The sequence below is a fragment of the Falco rusticolus genome, chromosome 5 (genome assembly GCF_015220075.1).
Source record: "Falco rusticolus isolate bFalRus1 chromosome 5, bFalRus1.pri, whole genome shotgun sequence".
NCBI classification, from domain to species: domain Eukaryota; kingdom Metazoa; phylum Chordata; class Aves; order Falconiformes; family Falconidae; genus Falco; species Falco rusticolus.
This window is the reverse complement of record NC_051191.1, coordinates 60633315-60651242: the sequence shown is the minus strand read 5'-3', so window position 1 is coordinate 60651242 and position 17928 is coordinate 60633315. Positions and strand designations below refer to the sequence as shown.

The following is a 17928-nucleotide window of genomic DNA, read 5'->3' as shown; positions in this document are numbered from 1 at the left end:
ATATTTTAAAAAGATCAGGGCAACCATTATAATCTTGCCAAAGTGTTCACGCCTCATGCAGTAACTCCTATAATGATTCTACCAGAAATGGGAAGATTTTCTTCTGGGGCAAAGGCATAGAATAGGCTTTTGAGGGGCTATCTGCAGAAAAAGAAAAAAAATCACTGGGGGTTTTGCTAGTAATTTGAACAAAAGCAGAGCTAGGCTTATGCTGAATGTTTTTTAAAAATCTCAGCTTTGATTTGTTAATGACCATTTGTGTGATGGACTACCACAAGCCATTTATCCTCAGAAATAAATACTCAAAATAGAAGAAAACAGGACATAGCCAGGCAACCTGTGGTTTGTACCAAAGCTTCAGATTTGCTGAAAGACAGATATATAATATTCCTTAGGTTTTTTATAGAAAACCACTACTGAAGAGCTTTTTCCAGCCTCTTTGAGTTCATGTAAAAAAATAATACTTGAAAACTGACCTTTGGGGATTTTCCTGGATAGCATTTCACTGTCAGATAGAAAGCCATACCCCTGAGTCAGCAAGGAACAGGCAGGCCTACCTTTAAACATATGAAAGTTATTTATAGGAGTAATTTACTGAATCAGGCCTCATATGAGAGAGATAAGGGGGAAGGTTTCATAAAAAGTCTAAACTACAGGAAATCCTGGCAGAGTTATATTTGAAATGTCACATGTACCCCTTCCCTGCACTCTGTTTAGAATGAATTTATTAGTTGTAGCCAAAACTCTTCTTTATAAAAGTGGTGGTGTTTTGCTGGAAGATGGACTTAATGTGGCTGCTGCCAACCTGGTGGTGGACTTACATTAAGGTGGAGTATGAAATCCAAGCAAAGCCTCCAAATATCAATACAGAACCGATTACTGGAAGTCTTTCCTATTCTAATAGCAAGGTGAACTCATAATTTCCTGAATGCTGACAAGTACCAGTCAAATAAGCAACTATCAAGATCTGCAGTGCAGACTGGGTGACTGCATTTGCTGTTTCCTCACAGCAACCACTCATTCTCTAAAAAACAAACCTTGCTAGGGTGTCTCAAGTTGGACACTCAGGAACGGTGGTACCTAAAACTTCTATAAAACCCTAGCCTGAACCTACAATGAATTAGTCCAATACAAAAATAGATCTAACAAAAACTTGCCTGTTCTGCTGAAAGGCAATATCTGTAATCACTGGTAAGAAGACCACATTTGGTTATTTTTTGTAATTCTTCCCCACCCCTCGAAGCAAGATGAAATGACCTTCCAACAATAGTTTATTTCTTCTTGGCTTGATCTGAACAAAGGCTTTCTATTCACATGCATGTGAAAGAGAGTGTGGATATTTTTGTGGTGAAAGATCAAATCTCTTTTGAACTCTGCAGTAGATAGGCAAATTGTACCATCTCTGAGGCTTTCACTGTCCTTTCAGAGCGCAGCCAACTAAATGTTTGTTTGGAGTGTTTACCAGGAGTGAGGAGTATATATACTAGGGCAGAGGACTAAATTAATCTGGAGCCTTCTGATACTTCCAACACATTTCCTACCAGTGAGCAGTTAGTCGGTATGGCCTCACAGTATTTCTGGGAATTTGCCACTAGATAGACAATGTTCGATGCAGGTTGTGTGGACAAGTGGTGACTGGTAATAAGTCATGTAATTTTTGGTTCATTTCTCAGACTGACTTGAGCATCATTTCTATGACTGGAGGACCCTGCTTCAGCTTTTGACCAGGGCTTCTTCAAAAGAAACAGTTTAAGAGGGGGAAGACATATAAACTAGATGGGCAAATTCCTGTCTCAGTAGTACCAGCTTTCCCAAAAGAAAAGCCAGATAACTTTACAGTGTAATGGGTACAATTTTAATTAAGATTTAGTGTGTTGACAAAAATGGCTTTTCTGCTGTTTGAAGCAGTCAGGTTCTCTCACAACACGTGGGGATTTTTTGCAGTATTTTTAGAAGTGGCCTCTGTGGCAAGGGTGATTTTGCAGGTGTTGGGAGGGCATGCTAATGTCAGAGGAGAAAATATGCAAATCTTCCCTTTTTTGCATGGCAGAACTTTAACAAAAGCTGTCCTTGACAGCCCCATTCAAGCACATTATGGGCTGTGTTCCCTCTCTCATGCTACAGTTGTGTTTGTACCAGGGCTCCCTGGAGGGGCTCTAAGAGCTCTCCTTCTGCCTGTTACCAAGCAGAATCCTCTCCTCAGCACAGTATTGCAGTTCTGCTGCAAATGGTGACAAGGTGCAAACCTGCAGTTTCCTCACAAGGTTGATTGTGAGCAAACCTAACTGCTTGCATTTGCTATGGGAAAAGTAGTGAAGGAGGCTCCAGTAAGACTGCTCCAATTTTAGAATTAAACACCAGAAGGAAATGGATTTATTCACTTCTCTCCAGTGCAAGAAAAGTCTGCCGCTCTGCTCTTTCACTAAGACAAAACGTAGCCCGTACTCTGCCTCATTTTCTATAATCATCAATAGTTTTGTTTCTTCCAGAGTTACCTAGCTAAGCCATTGCCACGTTAGAGCCTTAATTTGGCACTTCGCAGAAGATAGCATTTTGGCTCCAGTGAAAAGGAACTCTGATGGCCACTGCAGTTATATCTTCAAAGACCAGGTGACTTTTTTCATGTACTACTTATCATCTGAGCTGTTCCTGCCTTCTCTATTAATGTCAAAGGAGGGCAATTTCTATGCCCATCCAGACATGGATTGGTCTACATGCTGTTGGCCCTGATCTGGTGGGATATGCTGGGTTAAGACCACATTACAAACCTGACCAACAGCACCAATTCACTTCCCTTAGGAAATGACAGATTTATTGAACTATAGCACAAGATCTGGGCTGTTGGGAGCTTTGCAAGTGTCTTGTTTGCAAGTGGCTGAGGCTCCCTCTCATCTAAACAGTACTCCAAGTCATCCAATCCTGAAAAAATAAAACCATTTTGATTTCCTAGAAAAACATCACTAACACTCCCATTTCTGCTGAAGAACCGTGCAGTTTCCCAAAAATCTTGGAAGCGGGGACTTATACAATGCCCTGGTGTGTCAGTGATTTGAAAGACCCTTGTCAGCTAAGGCAAGGCTAAAGAGTTCAGAGTTGCTGGTTTGGAGTATCTCCATTTTGAAATGTCCAGCCTGAGGACACGTAAGCCTTATCCTTGCAAGCAGGAAGTGATCATGGCTGAGGCTGAAGTCATGAGGATCAGAAGGTGGCCATCAGTTTCAAAAATTCAGGTGCAGGCAGCTCAAACTGACTTCTCAGAAAGAGCTATTTCGGAAACCACTTTTGAAAATCCAGAACCCTTCATATGGGGAAACCAAATGGTGAGCATGTGGGACCTGAAGCCATACCCACTGCAGAATAATATGGATTTATATTTTAAGGCTGGATGCTTGTCTGGGCTGGGTCAACATCAGTTTGCACTATCTGGGGATGTAGTACTCAGACATCACCCATTGCTGCTTTCCACTCTGGCACAATTTTTTCCTGTGAGCACAAGGAGATTAACTACCCTGGGGTTTCTAAGGGACAGAGCTGACTGAACATTCCTTATGGCACTGAGTTGTATGGGAATTTAACAAACTTCTCTTCTCAGGCAGCAGATCCCTCGTCTCAAGAAATCTTTCAAATTAACTGTCAAGCTCTGGGACGTGCAGCTAAAGAGAACAACAGAGTTTGAAGGAACATTTAAAGAAATATTTTTGATAATTCCCAGTGCAGCCAGGATGATGACACATACTCTGGTCCTAACAAACTTGCCTGGCAGGCAGCTAGGGCTTTATATGTAAATATAAACATATATTTACATATTTCCTAACATCTGTTATGAATTTGTTTTCCCTTTGGTTCTATTTAAAGTATGTCTTGTCCTATTATCTCCGAGGCTGAAATTTGGAAGGGTCTGCTAATAAACTCTATATACTGCAGAGCCACAAGACAAACTCTCCATCCTCCTTGGCTTTTAAGCCAGTTCTTCTACAGCTGTTCCTTGCCTCTATTTCTAAGTGCAATAGTATCTCCCCAGCCTATGAAAGAGGCACAGTTTTCTAAGTGAATTCCTGCCGGGTAGAATATAATCTCACCACCAATTCCAGGGATTTCTATTCGGTTGGTCTAATCCATTTGTCCTGGCAGCCCAGCTTCGTAATTGTTCCTCAGCATGGTGTCCCTTTCAGAGAGTGCCCTGCTATTAGCTCAAGGTCCCATCCAGAGTTTCTGCATCCAGGAAGAAAAGTTATCTGCTGCAGAGCACCAGAGCTGGAGCTGCCGCTGCAGAACAAGTCTGTGCCTTCAGCTGGCAACCCAAACAGCCTCCGAATCAGAGGCAATACCATGGGCAGGGTTAGCACTGCAAAAGCACCTTGTAAGCAAAGTCCAACCCACCATCCTGGCAAGATATTACACAGTCTACAGAGCAAAACTAAACAGGATAGCAAACAAGATTTAGGCTACAGAAGAGAGTGAGGGACATTATTTGTGTTAAATAAACAGGATAAAGTGAAAGGGGAAAGGGCAAAAAGAAAACGTCAAGGCAGGTTGATGCCAACATTTTCACATGGTCTCTGGGAGCAAAGGTTTCAGCGCTGGGTGCACATTGAGAGAAAACTTAAGCCTGAGTTTTCAGAGGTGCCCAGTGTCAAAAAAACGTGAGTTCACACTGGCAGTAGAGCTGCTTTGATAAATGAGGTAGGGTGATGTCCTGACCTGCAATTGCACCTGTGGCCAACACCCACAGCTGATTTCCTTATTTTGATGACAGTCACCTATCCATTCCCTTCATGGCCCTGGACCTCGTGCACTTCTTCTCAGTGTGAGCTCTAGGCTCAGCACATGATTTGGGATGAGGAGCCTTCTGGTGATGCATAAAATTGTCTTGTAAAATGCTTTTACAAGGAACAATGAAGCATCAGTGCAAACACATATAATGTCCTTAAAAGCACAGGGCTCTGTATTGCCAGATGATACACAAAGCAAAGGTTTTTCTGCACTGATGAAATTCCAGGAAATATGGGGCGGGAGGCAAGGACTAGAGAGAGATAGCCAGTAACAAAATACTCAGATCGTCTATCCAAAAATGTTGCTTCTTTAGCCAAATTACTCAGTCTTTTATGAGAAAGGTGTCTTGGTTTGGCAAGGAGGAAAAGACAGCTCCACCAGACAATACTAATCCAGGGGAAACACAATTTGTTCTTTTCTGTGGTAAAACTTTCAGCTGAAACCCTGAAACCAGTAACCCTGGGACAGATACCAGAGAGCCTGGGTGGATGCTAGCAAACACCAGAGTTTCTAATGGCTCAACAAAAGCATTCCTGCAGATTTGTCTCCAGAAGCATCTCATTAAAATGAGATGTGAATCACTGAGATAAATGTTTAAGTAAACTGATAACCTTCTCATATACACAAAATTTACATGAGTAAATTACCTCTCCCTTCATTGGACTAGTTATGACTTACCCTGTAGCTATAACTGAGGCTCTGGTGTTGCAAAGTTTATTATTACACATGCTTATAGAGTCACTAGCAAATTTATCTGTGAATACACCTCTCTGCAATAACTAAAAATACCATCTCTTCACCTCAATTTAGTACCTTGCTTCCACAGTCCCTGAAGTCTTTAAATGGAGACCAGTCTCTTCTGTGAGAAGAGACATGACAACAAATGAAATGCAAACTTCTATGGCTTCTACGTGCTGTATCAATCACTCTGAATTTTGCTTCTCTTGCCAGCACTACAGGCTGGCTGTGGGCACCACCGCAGAGGCTGTGACAGCACTGGAAGAGAGCTGCCTCCAGCTGTGTCAGCACAAGTCCTCTCCCTCTGCACCAGTACCTTGGGGCCACTGAGCCTTGAGGAGCAGTGTCGGGCTCTCCTGCAGATCTTTGTGCTGGCCTCCAAGTGCTCTGCTGATAACATGGAAGTGTCACTTGGCATCAGGCTGCGCTGTTCACATGAGCTGGACCATGGACTTCAGCCAGCCTACCACTGAAGCGAGAGGGATCCCTGACATTATCATGTTATGCACATGCACAGTCTTCGCAGGATCAACAATTGAGATTATTGACTTTCAGAGGTAAAGTGTTATAATGGACAAGACTATTTGTGGCTGTATAAAAAAAACACTGTTGTTTTTGTCACTCATCTGCATAGCTCCCAAGGCTCCTGTCTTGCTGCCTTGCTCCTGTCTTGCCCAATCCATAAAAATTCAACAATTCCTGAAAAACACTAGAATCCCTGTGGAGCAAGCATGAAAGAAGACCAGGTCTGGCTATAGACTTACTATGTAACTTCAGCTAAGGCCTATCACTGCACACGTATCTCCTTTAATAAATAGGAAAATTAGACGCCCACCTCCCCGCCCCACCCCAGAAGTGTGCACTCTCAGAGCTGTACGAACATGTATGTAATTACTTCTGAGTGCTTGCCACATACGCACACCATACCCAGCCATCCAGAACTTTCCTTCTAAAAGTAATTTTTAAAACAGAACAAAGGGTTCAGCCTCAACTTCACTTTTTTTCCCCAGTGTGTTAAAAAAAAAAAAAAAAAAAAAAAGTTGTTACATAATTGCTGTTACAGAAGAGACTAGCATTACATTTTCTACCACTCAGCACCCACACAGTTAGACCTTATTCACCTCAGGTACAAGAACACACGTGCTGACTTTGAATACATACCTCACAATTTCTGGTTCAATTATCATACAGCAGCTAATCATTCCCTTTGTTATGTATTAACAGCTGTTTGCCTTTCTGCATCATCGTTTTTTTCCCTTTATTCCTACTGTTTTTTAAGTGGTCATAATGAATAAACTTAGCACCTACAGCCATGGCTTCTTGCTTTAAAAGGCTCAAGAGAAAGAAAATTAATTAGAAAAAAAAAGTCTTTTTTGCATGATATCCAAAATTTGGGTCCTAATCCAAACCGCCTGTAATTTAAAAAGCAGAATATACACCACAGGTATCTTGGCTGGCTGCATCAAGGGTGAAGTTTAACGGTGTCCTGCTCAGAGCCAATGTTACGACATTGCCAACCATTTCCTTCATTTTAACAAGTCCCCAGCACACACAGCATACCTAACACCCAATCTCCCTTATGATGCCCACCTGTTTTCCAAGAAAAACAATCTAAAGCCTTCTGGTTATCAAGGGTACTCCAAAAAAAAGAAACTGACTCCCTTTTTCCCTCTCACCAGCTGATTATGCTGGCTGCTCAAAGACATCTGACTGAAATCATCCCACATTTGACAGCACTGGATGACCACCGGTCTTTTTGCCCAAATAACCCCTAAATTATACCAACAGGAACATTAACATTGCCAATAAAGTGTCCCTCTCCCTGCCAGGGAGGGAAAAGGACCATGACCATCTGTCTCTGGCCTACAAATGAGTTGTGTCGTGTCTGGTCAGCCAGCCTGCTCTGTCTCACCTGAAGCACACCTGGCCCACAAACCCCTTTCATCTCTGGCAGAGAAAGCCCAGTCAGTTGTTCTTCTCCACCAAATATTTCTATAGCTGAAAGCTCTGGGTGTTCTGCAGTGCCAAATACTTCGTAGCACGGGAGTCTCTGCAGCCTTTTCATATATTCAAATGCACAAACGAGCCAAGAAGCTTTGCATAAACAACTTGGTACAATGTGCTGAGATGCTGCTGTATTTCTGCATGACAAGTTCATTACCGTTTGGCTTCAGCTTATGCTGATGTACAGTGAAAAAGAAAAAGGAGTGAGTGAGAGAGACCCTTCACAGTTACATTAATTTCATTTTATTTAATAAAAAACAGTATCAGATTAAAAATACAAACACTTCGGGTGATTATCCAGCGTTTTCCCCTGTGTGCCTCATAGACCTCAGACCAACCAAGGATTGGGAGAAAAAACAAAAAACCAAAAAATAACACCAAACAATTTTGGCTGGAGCTGTAAAATAACGTTGCACCAATTAAATTACACCAAATATATTATTATACCTTTGAAATGGCTTTCAGACCAATAAATAAAAAAAAAAGACAAATTCAAATAAAAAAGTCAACTTTGTATTACAAAAAAATTAAATAAAAATCACAACACTAATAATAACAATGTGCAGTCAAGTTTTTTTTTTTTTTCTTCTCTTCTAGGAATGATAACATGCCAGTAAACATGTAACATGCCAGTAACATGCCAGTAAATCCCTACATAACATTTCCAGTTTGGCAGCAAGCAGTCACTCACTCATTCACATTTGTACACAAGGAAGCAGGCCTGGGCAAGAGCCTCGGGAGATACGAGCCTTTGGGGTTGCTCCTCGAGCCTTTGGGGTGCTCCTCGCTTCCCTGCCACAACCGGCTGGGCTCCCTTCCCTTCATCCTGAAACCTCTATTAACCCATTCAAGGTTTAGCACCAGACCTGCAGGGAAGGTGTCAATCAGTGTAACCCCACCGACGTGATGCTCCAGCATGTCAGTGGGACACCACTGATCTACACCAGCTGAGGATCTGGCTCCTACGCTCCGGGGCACGAGTAACAAGCCGTGGCTGCAAAGCACATCCATCCTTGTTTCAGAAAGGCCATGGAGACTATACTGAGTTGTTTTTAAATGCACCACAGCAAACCTGTTAACTCAATACACTGCAAAACGGGGTGTTGATTTGGGATGGGCTAAAAGAGCACATGCAGGGCCTGTGAGAAGACGGGACATCTGAGTATCATACAGAGAGGTACACATCTACAGAGAAATGACCTGCAGTTGCCCTTCCTGAGCAAATGGACAGTGAGCCAAATTTCACTTGACCACCTGAGAGCACTCCTCTCACAGATTTCATGGTATTGATGCTGTTTACTCCAGGGCCAAATTTGGTCCAGTGTTTCACAATAAGTAAAGGTTCTCCGTAGAAGAAGATTAACTGATTTAGGAAATCCAAGCTCATTCATCTTTATGCTAGGCACCCCAGCTGATTTTTAGGAGGACTAAACAGACTTAAGTACCAAGATACACCAAATAAGGAATCTGCAAGTGAAATAGCTCCCTGCCTCTGACACCAACGATTTGTGGGCTTATCTCAGATTCCCAGGGAATCCTGAGGAACCCCATTCCATTTCCACACAGTCTCTAGGACTTGGGATACAGTGGGCCAAATTCTTCTTTCAGTTCCAGTTACAGGGTAGGAGTCAGAACAGAGCCTGCCCCGTGCTCCTCTGCTCTGGGTATGTCTCTAGATAACTTTGCAGCTATGGAACCTTTGACATCATAGGCTGAAACCTGCCACCTACTCGCACCAGTGCATCTCCAAGACAGCCAGGGGCTATGTGCTCAAGGAAATGAGATTGAAATGGGCCTTAAGATTCCAGTTTGCCCGGGCCTGTCAAACACACAGTGCCTTTCTGACATAGGCGTACATTCAGGTAATCCAGTAGACCCATGTGGTACCTTTATGGGAGTTGAAGCCTTCAATCTGGATAGTTAGATATGTCTGAGAACACAAACACATATCCCTCTCATTTTTTTTCAAACTGGTATCATTGCACACAAAGTACCAGCTACACTATATAGAGCGTGGCCTGCAATTTTATGTTAACCATGTTATCAAATCTACCATTATCATTTCATTGCTCAATTCTTTCTGCTCCATTACAACCTACCTAGAAACATTTTCATTTGGAGAAAGGCATCTTTCCACTAACTTTCTGACCTCTATCCATTTCCTACATGCTACAATCTTCTCCTTGCCTAACATTCTGGTCACAAATTACCTGTCACCCTCAAATACTACAAGCTAACAGCAAAGTGGCACCATTTGCTGACTTCGACTGAACTCTAGATTGGAGGGTCAGTTAACCCTTGAGACCCTTTGTTAGTTCCATCTTCGGGCATTCATCTGGCTGGCCATTTTGGAAGAGTCACACATTGAACACACAGGTTGAAATGCCTTAAAAGGTCATTTATCTGCTGATAACATCCATTCCTTCCAGTTCCCATCATCATTTCTGTGACTCTGTTTTTGCTAGTAGGAGCAGAGGTTGGAAACAATATTAGGGCCTCCTGCTCACTGAACAGCAACAGCTGTGGAGGGGCCAAGATCTGAATGCCTGCTCCACCTCTTTTCCACAGACACCTCGTGAGGTTGTTCTGGGGTGAGCCTCTCAAATTATCCGTCCCAGAATGTGCTTAGAACCTCTCAGGCCACCATGGTGGAAGGGACCATGGTGATCACCTAGCCTGGCTTCCTGCATAACGCAAGCCAAAGATTTCCAATGTGCAATGACTGTATCCAGATGAATAACTTCAGGGGGAAATAAAGGCTGTCTTTCTAAAAGACATCCAAATTTGACTTGAAGAATTCAGTTCACTTCTTGATAAAGCTAATCCAATATTAATTACAAACCTCTCAAAACATGTGCCCCTCACTTCCAGTTTTAATTCTGTCTAGCTCTGACTTCAAGGCATCAAATCTTGATGCTTTTGTCTGCTAGATACTGATGTGATTTCATCACATATACAAAGACCAAAGGTTTTTCTCTGGTTAGGTAGGTAATATTTTGAGGACACAAAATCAGAGAAGTGTGAGATGGCTTCGGGTCTACTTCACTAGGAGTTCAGCTCAGTAGGCATAGTCAGCTCCTTTGAAGCAAAACCTACCATTGTCAGCAAATCAGTGACCTGGCCTACTCCATCATAAAGGTACACAGAAAAACTCCCTTCCCTCCCTTTCCATCTTCCCTCTGCTAGTTGAGCTTGTTGCAGATCTCTAGGGCTTTCTTGTAGACCTGAGTCACATCATCCATGTCTGTGAGAAGAGAAAAACTGCTGTCCCCCAGACGGTTGCGATAACGCTTTAGATATTGTGGCCGTGGGCGGTTCTGAAGTCCTTCGAAGTCTTGGATCTGGAGGAAATTTTCAGCAGAGACACAGCTCCGTATCCTCTGTCTGTTTGGCCTGTTCTCTTGCAAATCCAGCAAATCAAAGGAGTCACTGGACAAAATACTGTCGTCACTAATCACACTGGAAGGGCGACTGTAACTTCGAGGTAATGCATCCCCAGGCAAGACCACTTCTTCCATGGCCTCCAGTGTTGGTGTGTCAGGGCTAATCAAAGCAGATTCAGTGCTGCTGGTAGAATACTTGCTGTTATGTTTCAAGATACCCTTACGCCTGCAGGAATGACTGTAAGACCCATTTCTGGATGGCTCTGTGACCCCTGGAGAAGTGTCACTGTTTACTGTCTCATCATTATTGTCCAAGAGTTCAGAAGATTCACTTCGTTCTGGAGAGGAGTAATAGCCGGACTCCCTCTGCTGAGTCTTCTTTAAGATTCCTTTTTTTGGCATTAGTGAAGACTGCTTAGTGCCATATTTGCCCGCTACCTCTCCCTCCACAACACTTTTAATGGCTACGCCAGTCCTACACAACTCTTGCTCCAGCTTAAAAGCAGAGGGTAACACTGGGCTGACCACTCCTTCAATGAAACCTGCACTGTGAGATCGATGTTCACTGTTGCTCCTTTTCTTCAGGATGCCTTTGGGTCTCTTGGAGGTGGGTTTGGATGCATTTTCAGCTCCTCCTTCCTGGATGGACTGTGCAATGTCATTTTCCTTTTTTGATTTTTTCAGAGACCTTTGTCTCTCTAGTGTAACTTCAGGACCTTTGGGCTTAGAAAGGCACTTCATTTTGGTATCAGTCTCTGGTTGGAGGCCAGTAGAACGGTGATGCCAATCAATGAATCTTGCCAGCAATGGGGACTCAGAGTCCCTCATGGCATCACAGTCACAAACACTGCTCTTGTAGCCCCAGTTAACCCACCAGTGGTTGGCAATGTCTTCAATGGTTGCTCGGCGTTCAGGGTTCACCATCAGCATCCATCTGATAAGACCACGAGCATCTGTGGACAAAGAATGGAATATAAAATATTTAGAATACGGGCATTCTTAGTTTTGTCCATTTGGGCATTATGGGCATATGGGCATTAAATGTCTTAGTCCATTTAAATTGGAAGGGTGAAGTCAACCAAATGAGCAAAAATAATGCTTCTTACAACACGAGAAGTGAAAGGGGGCAAGGCTTTGGCCATCAGTCAATGTTGGAAAATGCATTTGTGTACTACTTCTTATCAGAAGAACATGATTTACCCTCACAAATGTACACTTGGTTATCAAAGACATTAATATTTGTACCATATTAATCAGTGAATAGTTCCATATTATTGAAGGAAGTCACCAACCTATTGACTCTAATCATTACAAAACTTAGAGGAAAACAAAGGGGAATTGGGGTGTTTTAAATGGTCGACACATTATTGCTTTTGCATTTATTTTTTCCATAAAAAGTGTAGTCTTCTGTATATTTTAAAACTATATTTTCATAAAGAGAGCAAGAAGGCAGAAATTGAAAGGGACAGTAAACAAATGATACAAGATAAATATTAATTTAAATATAATATGTTTAAGGCTGGAAGGAGTCATTATAACCAATGACCTGGACTTAGGTGATGCTTTTCCATCAGGTGACTGCTTAACGTGTTATCCTCTAAGTGGAAGTAAAAGCGAACGCAGTGGCATTAATTCAGATTCTGGCCTGCCTTCTTGGATAAGACTGCATCACTGAGCATTCGTCTTCTCTCTGCTTGTGATATACCACAGTGTAGAGGACTGATCTGTACCAGTATGTTATATCAGTTTACAGCTTGTCTGAACAATTCCACTTGCAATAGCTAACAGACCTTCCACTGTCATAGATCTAGTTAAAAGAGCCCATTACAGCTTCCCCAAGGCAATAAAATCTATCTGCTATAAAACTTTAATTTCAAAAGGGCTTTTGGTAAATGCTGTACCCAGATGGGAATTGATAGCAGATGAAGTCAGTAGGCAAATATTTTTTTTCTTCATCGTTCTAATATGACACCAAAACATGTTGGAAGCGGCTGGGAAAACCCTCCATTCTGAACTCCTATCAGCTCAATACATTGCCCTCACTCTTTTTTTATACCTGAGGTCTGTGTTGGCTCACGGTATTCTCCACTGCTGATCTGCCTGATGAGGTTCTTGTGATCAAAGCCATCAAAGGGCATCGTTCCATAAACCAGAGTGTAAAGCAATACACCAAGGGCCCAGCTGTCAACCTGAAATACAGACAATGCATGTGAAGCCCAGGAAAAAGCTGATCACCACCCTTCTCACTGCCATTAGCACCACAAGGGCAGCATCACATCCCACTGCGCCTACTGATGGGCAAACCAGTATCTAACATCTGACTAAACACAGGCAAATAAAAGCAAACGAAGACAACTTGAGAACTTGCAGTATGGGAGAGACCCAAGTGAACCCGCATGCGCAGTAACACAGGCATTAAGACTAACCCTCAAGAACACTATCGTCAAAGACATCCTCATAACATCACAGAAAAGCCGACCCTTCTTACCTCTGGGCCTCTGTAAGGTCGTCCATTAACTATTTCAGGGGAAGCATACAGTGGGCTTCCACAGAAGGTCTGTAGAAACTTGTCTTTGTGATAAAGGTTGGAGAGTCCAAAATCAGCGATCTGCAAGTAGAATTGCACAAGGTATCTGTAGTATTAACAATATCTTAATGCAACAGAAAATCCTCTATCAAGAAAGACTTAGCTATATTTGACCCTGCTGTAGGGCAGAGGTCTCACTGTGGATAATCTCTCAAGTTTCCTGGCCAACCCATCATTCTATGATTTTTTGACTTTTCTCTCTAAAGAGCCTCCAGAGGAGAAGAGTCCCCAGGTTAAATCCTCCATGTTAGGGATAAGGATGCTTTGGTCCCATTCACAGTCGGTCACTGACTGACTGCACAACCAACTGTCAGTCACTAATTTTATCCTGGATGAATTGCATATGCTTGCAAAGATGATCTCCTATTGTGAGGCACTGGGCCTGCTGTCCACTTCGTGCTTTTCATCTTGTATCATCATTAATACCAAAGGAAAGCAAGCAGAAAGTACTACCGTTCTTATCGCACACATGCAAGCCAAAAGCCAAGACCTTTAAATCCAACAGGAGAAGTCAGGCAGGAGTGTCACAGGAAACTAAGCATTACAGAAGAAAGTGATTTTTAAAATCATCTGGAACTTAGTTACACTTTAAGGAGGGGGAAAGTGAGGCACTCACTAACTCTTCCAGATTCAGGGACTCCAGCTGAGGAATCTGAGCTGTTAAGCACACAAGATGTCTATCATGAGATAATAAACACAAGTCTGGTTCCTAATGGGAAACAATGGGCCCAAATCCGGCTTTCCCAACACAAACAAAACTTCACTTGAGACTGTTGGGAATTTTGCCCATGTAGGAATTGCAGGATCAGGTCCAAATATTTTGTTTACTTCAATTCTCTGTTCTTGTTCTTACAAAACAAAGGCTGAGGATAGCAACACCAAAATACTCCCACAACCTTTGCAGTTCCTTTGTTTCTCTAGCACAAGGCAACACATCTCATTTTTTATCTTGTTTAAAACCCAAACGCTTCTGTTTCCCAGAGGTACTTTTATTACTGCCCACTATTGACATAAGGCATATAAAAAAGACATAAAGCACAGGCATAAAAAAGGTATTACAGCTATAAGACACAGGAGTTTTCTCCAGGTTTCCTTCACATACTTCAGGCCTTTTCTACTGGAACAAAATTAAATCCCAGGAATTTTCACAAGAGAAAATTCAAGAAAATATAAAGTGAATGGAAAAGAGAAGGATTTACATCATTCACTCCTGACTTTCTAAAATGTGTGTCATCAGTGCCTTTAGTACCTGTTTAAATGCAATGTCTAGCGAACTCTTGGGAGACATAAAGTCTTTGTGGCTACTATCTAAACTCCTACAGTTATACCTAAAAATGTCACAGCTGAGACCAAAATGAACAGGGTTGGTGAAGTATGGGCAGAAGTTCCCAATTTTATTTCTTTACCCCAAAATAGAAATATATATACATACACACACACTTTATAAATAGATATAAATGCATAGATATAGAGACTTTCATGTAAGAAATATAAACTTTTTTATAAGATGTAATTTTCCCAAGATTTTTAAAGTCACAGGGCAAATATGAGATTTCATGCTTCACCTTATCCTATTGTTCTGCTTGTTCAGGTGTTCCACTGACAATTTTGTCGCATAATATCCTGCTCAAAAAGCAGGTGATTCCTATTCATTAATGTTAATTCATCTCACCACATCCATTCATAGTTCGAAGTCACTCGGTCCCTCAAACAGCGTATTATCAAGCCACAGCAGAAAATTCAACCCTTATATAAATGTGGTTTGTAAAATCTTCATTGTATGGCTGGAATGTCATTGAAAACAGCTGGTGTACAACTGCAGTCTGCAAACATATTCTCATGGCTCAGATTGCACTTAATTGCTCTAAATTCCATTTTCTTATCAAGTCACCCTGCCTGGCTTGCAGGAAGTTGGTTTTAAGCCTTATGAAGTGTGCCCTGTCAATCAGGGGAAGAATGGGATCATTTCAGTGTTAAAAATTCATGCTGGTCATTGAGTTTTATTTTAGTTCAGGATGCAGCTAAGACAAGGACAAACACTGCACAGTGTGATTCCTTAAGAAAATACATTCCCTTAACACCATGGAATGTATAAAATGTATGTGGATGTGCATGAATATATATATATATATAGGGATACACATACCATTGTTCACACTAAGAAAGTCTCAGACTTGGGCATTCATGTTTTCATTTTGACCATTCAGGAAAAGAGTATTTATGTTACAGTCCACTCCCATACTCACAGACTGATGTTTATCAGCTTTTCCCATTAAAACTGTCATGCCCCCCCAAAACAAGATTAATTGAAGCCAACATTACTTCATGTTCTTGGCACTTAAATGGAACTAAGGCATCAAGTCAAAAAAACTTCCTAAATTGGGAGGAGCAGGGAAATGGACTTTTATCCCCCTCCCTTCAGGAGGTGTATGTTTCATATTTACTGTTAGCTATGATAAACCAGATGTAATTTATTGGTTCAGTGTGGACTATAAATTCCATGAAGTTCACACTCATGGAAATTGTCAGTTTTATCCCATTTAGGAATCTGTCTCTTTGTACTGTAGATAGAGAAATAATTAGGTCTCTTAAAGCAAATGAAACGTATGTGCAGTCAGTGAGACTTCCAGCAAGGTAAATCCCAATTACATGTACTTACACTGTATATATGAAACCCTCATGGGTTTTTAGTGGTTAGTCTGATTGGTGTCCCCTTACCAGCCCAAGAGAAAGTGCAGTTAGAAGGATTATGTTACTATTATACTTGCATTTTTCTCTCCTTCTATCACTTTGGGGTTGATCATACAGTTTATGTCAACCTCTTCTAGACATCTCTTTTAGGTACAATTCCCAGCCCAGGAGCTGCCACAGCCCTACTGTGAACAAGGAGGCCCCCTCCATTGTGCCAGGTGGCGTGACAGAGGTGTCCCTGGGGGCAGGTTGTGGCAAGGGGCAGGGACACAGGGTCTGGATAAGCCATCAAGAGGCACCAATTCCCTGGCTGCCGCACTGGGCAACAGTTTCTCTCATCCCCTCCTTTTAGGGGTGTAGATACTGGGGAGAGCGGCAGTGCTTGGCGACATGTGACGTGATTCTCATCAGGCCAAACTGCAGGAGCTATGGGTGAATGGAGGCAGCTACATCCTTGCCCCGCTGCTATTTCTTCTAGTAAATTCATACATACAATAAACCAAAAACCAGCATCCTCAGTCCCTTTGAAAACTCATGAAGAGAAGGCTCCCCAAAAGGCTTTTTTGAAGACCACCAAAGGCAGACGCCTAAAGCTATCACAAGTTTCTTCCCACAAAGGGCTTTCTAACTCACCAACTCAGGGCAGTTCTTTCAGTGCTTGGGGACTGCCTGAGCCGTGCTGCCTGTCTGATACTATGAACAATGATATTCTCTTAATGGGATAAAAATGCCAGTGAGAGGCTGCTCTGCCACTGCGTGGTGGGGGCAGCAGCTGTACCCACACCCAGAAACCCAGGGCAAGCAGACAGGGCAGCTCTGAGTCACCTGGAGCCGGAAGGTGGAAGTCACCAAGTGCAGGCAGCTGAAAGGAGAACGGAGTAAATTTCAAGGTGAACTGTGCTGTTAGCAGCTGGCACATGGATGAGGAAAGAGGGGTTTGTACACACTGCAGAAACCTCAATTTCATTGCCACGTTATTTCTTTAAAGAACATGGCACCATGAACAAAGTAAGAAAGCAAATGAGGCTGCAGCGTCTTGGTGAGGTTTAGCTCCAGGATTGTACCCCACTATTGACCTCCGCAGCCAGGCTAGATCCCAGGAGAAACATACACACTCAGGGTTTCTGCAAGATAGTTGGGTGCGTATCTGGGGGGGCAAGGTACTGTTTGATTAGTTGGCTGGATTAACTCCTTGTACCCCACAGATCTGCATGCATGTTCAGTCTCACAAGTATTTAAAACTCATTTTATTCACTTGTATTTGCTGCATTTAGGGGGTTTAAGTAATAGTTTGCAGGAAATATCAGCACATACACGAAGTCCCTGGGAAACATAATAATATACTACAGATCAGATCACTTTCTTCCCCTCATCACCCTCTACCTAATTTTTTGTCAGCTTTCAGACACTGGTGTTTCATAGTTGCTGTAGTCCAACACATGACTGTTGCCAGAGACTTTTGCTCTTTCAAAAAAGCTGTTTATGTCTCCATGCACTGTTTCATGCCCTTCATTTAATTAGCTAAAATTTAAAAATGGTTTCCAAGTTAGTGTAGTATCATGTAAAATGGCTTGGGGCCCTTTTAGGTCAGATAATAATTTCTAATGGATTACTTGTCCTCTTTATTTCCTGTTCTAAAAGTATTTCTTAAGTTGCTATACATGGATCTATTTTTACCACAACTTATTTTTTCTTCACATTACTATGACATGCTTGTGTATATGATAATGTAGAGATCACTGGCTTCTTCAG

General features: G+C 42.2%; 1 protein-coding gene across 1 annotated transcript in view; it reads right to left on the bottom strand.

The window, feature by feature from the left end:
• Positions 1-7735: 7735 nt before the first annotated feature.
• Positions 7736-17928, bottom strand: part of NUAK1 (NUAK family kinase 1) — a 49523-nt gene continuing 39330 nt past the window's right edge. Inside the window, exons 5-7 of the mRNA XM_037388826.1 lie at positions 13387-13506; positions 12955-13087; positions 7736-11851 (exon numbers count right to left, since the gene is read on the bottom strand). Coding sequence (XP_037244723.1) covers positions 10698-11851; positions 12955-13087; positions 13387-13506 — 1407 coding nt within the window. The 3' untranslated portion in view covers positions 7736-10697. The remainder of the gene's footprint in view (positions 11852-12954; positions 13088-13386; positions 13507-17928) is intronic.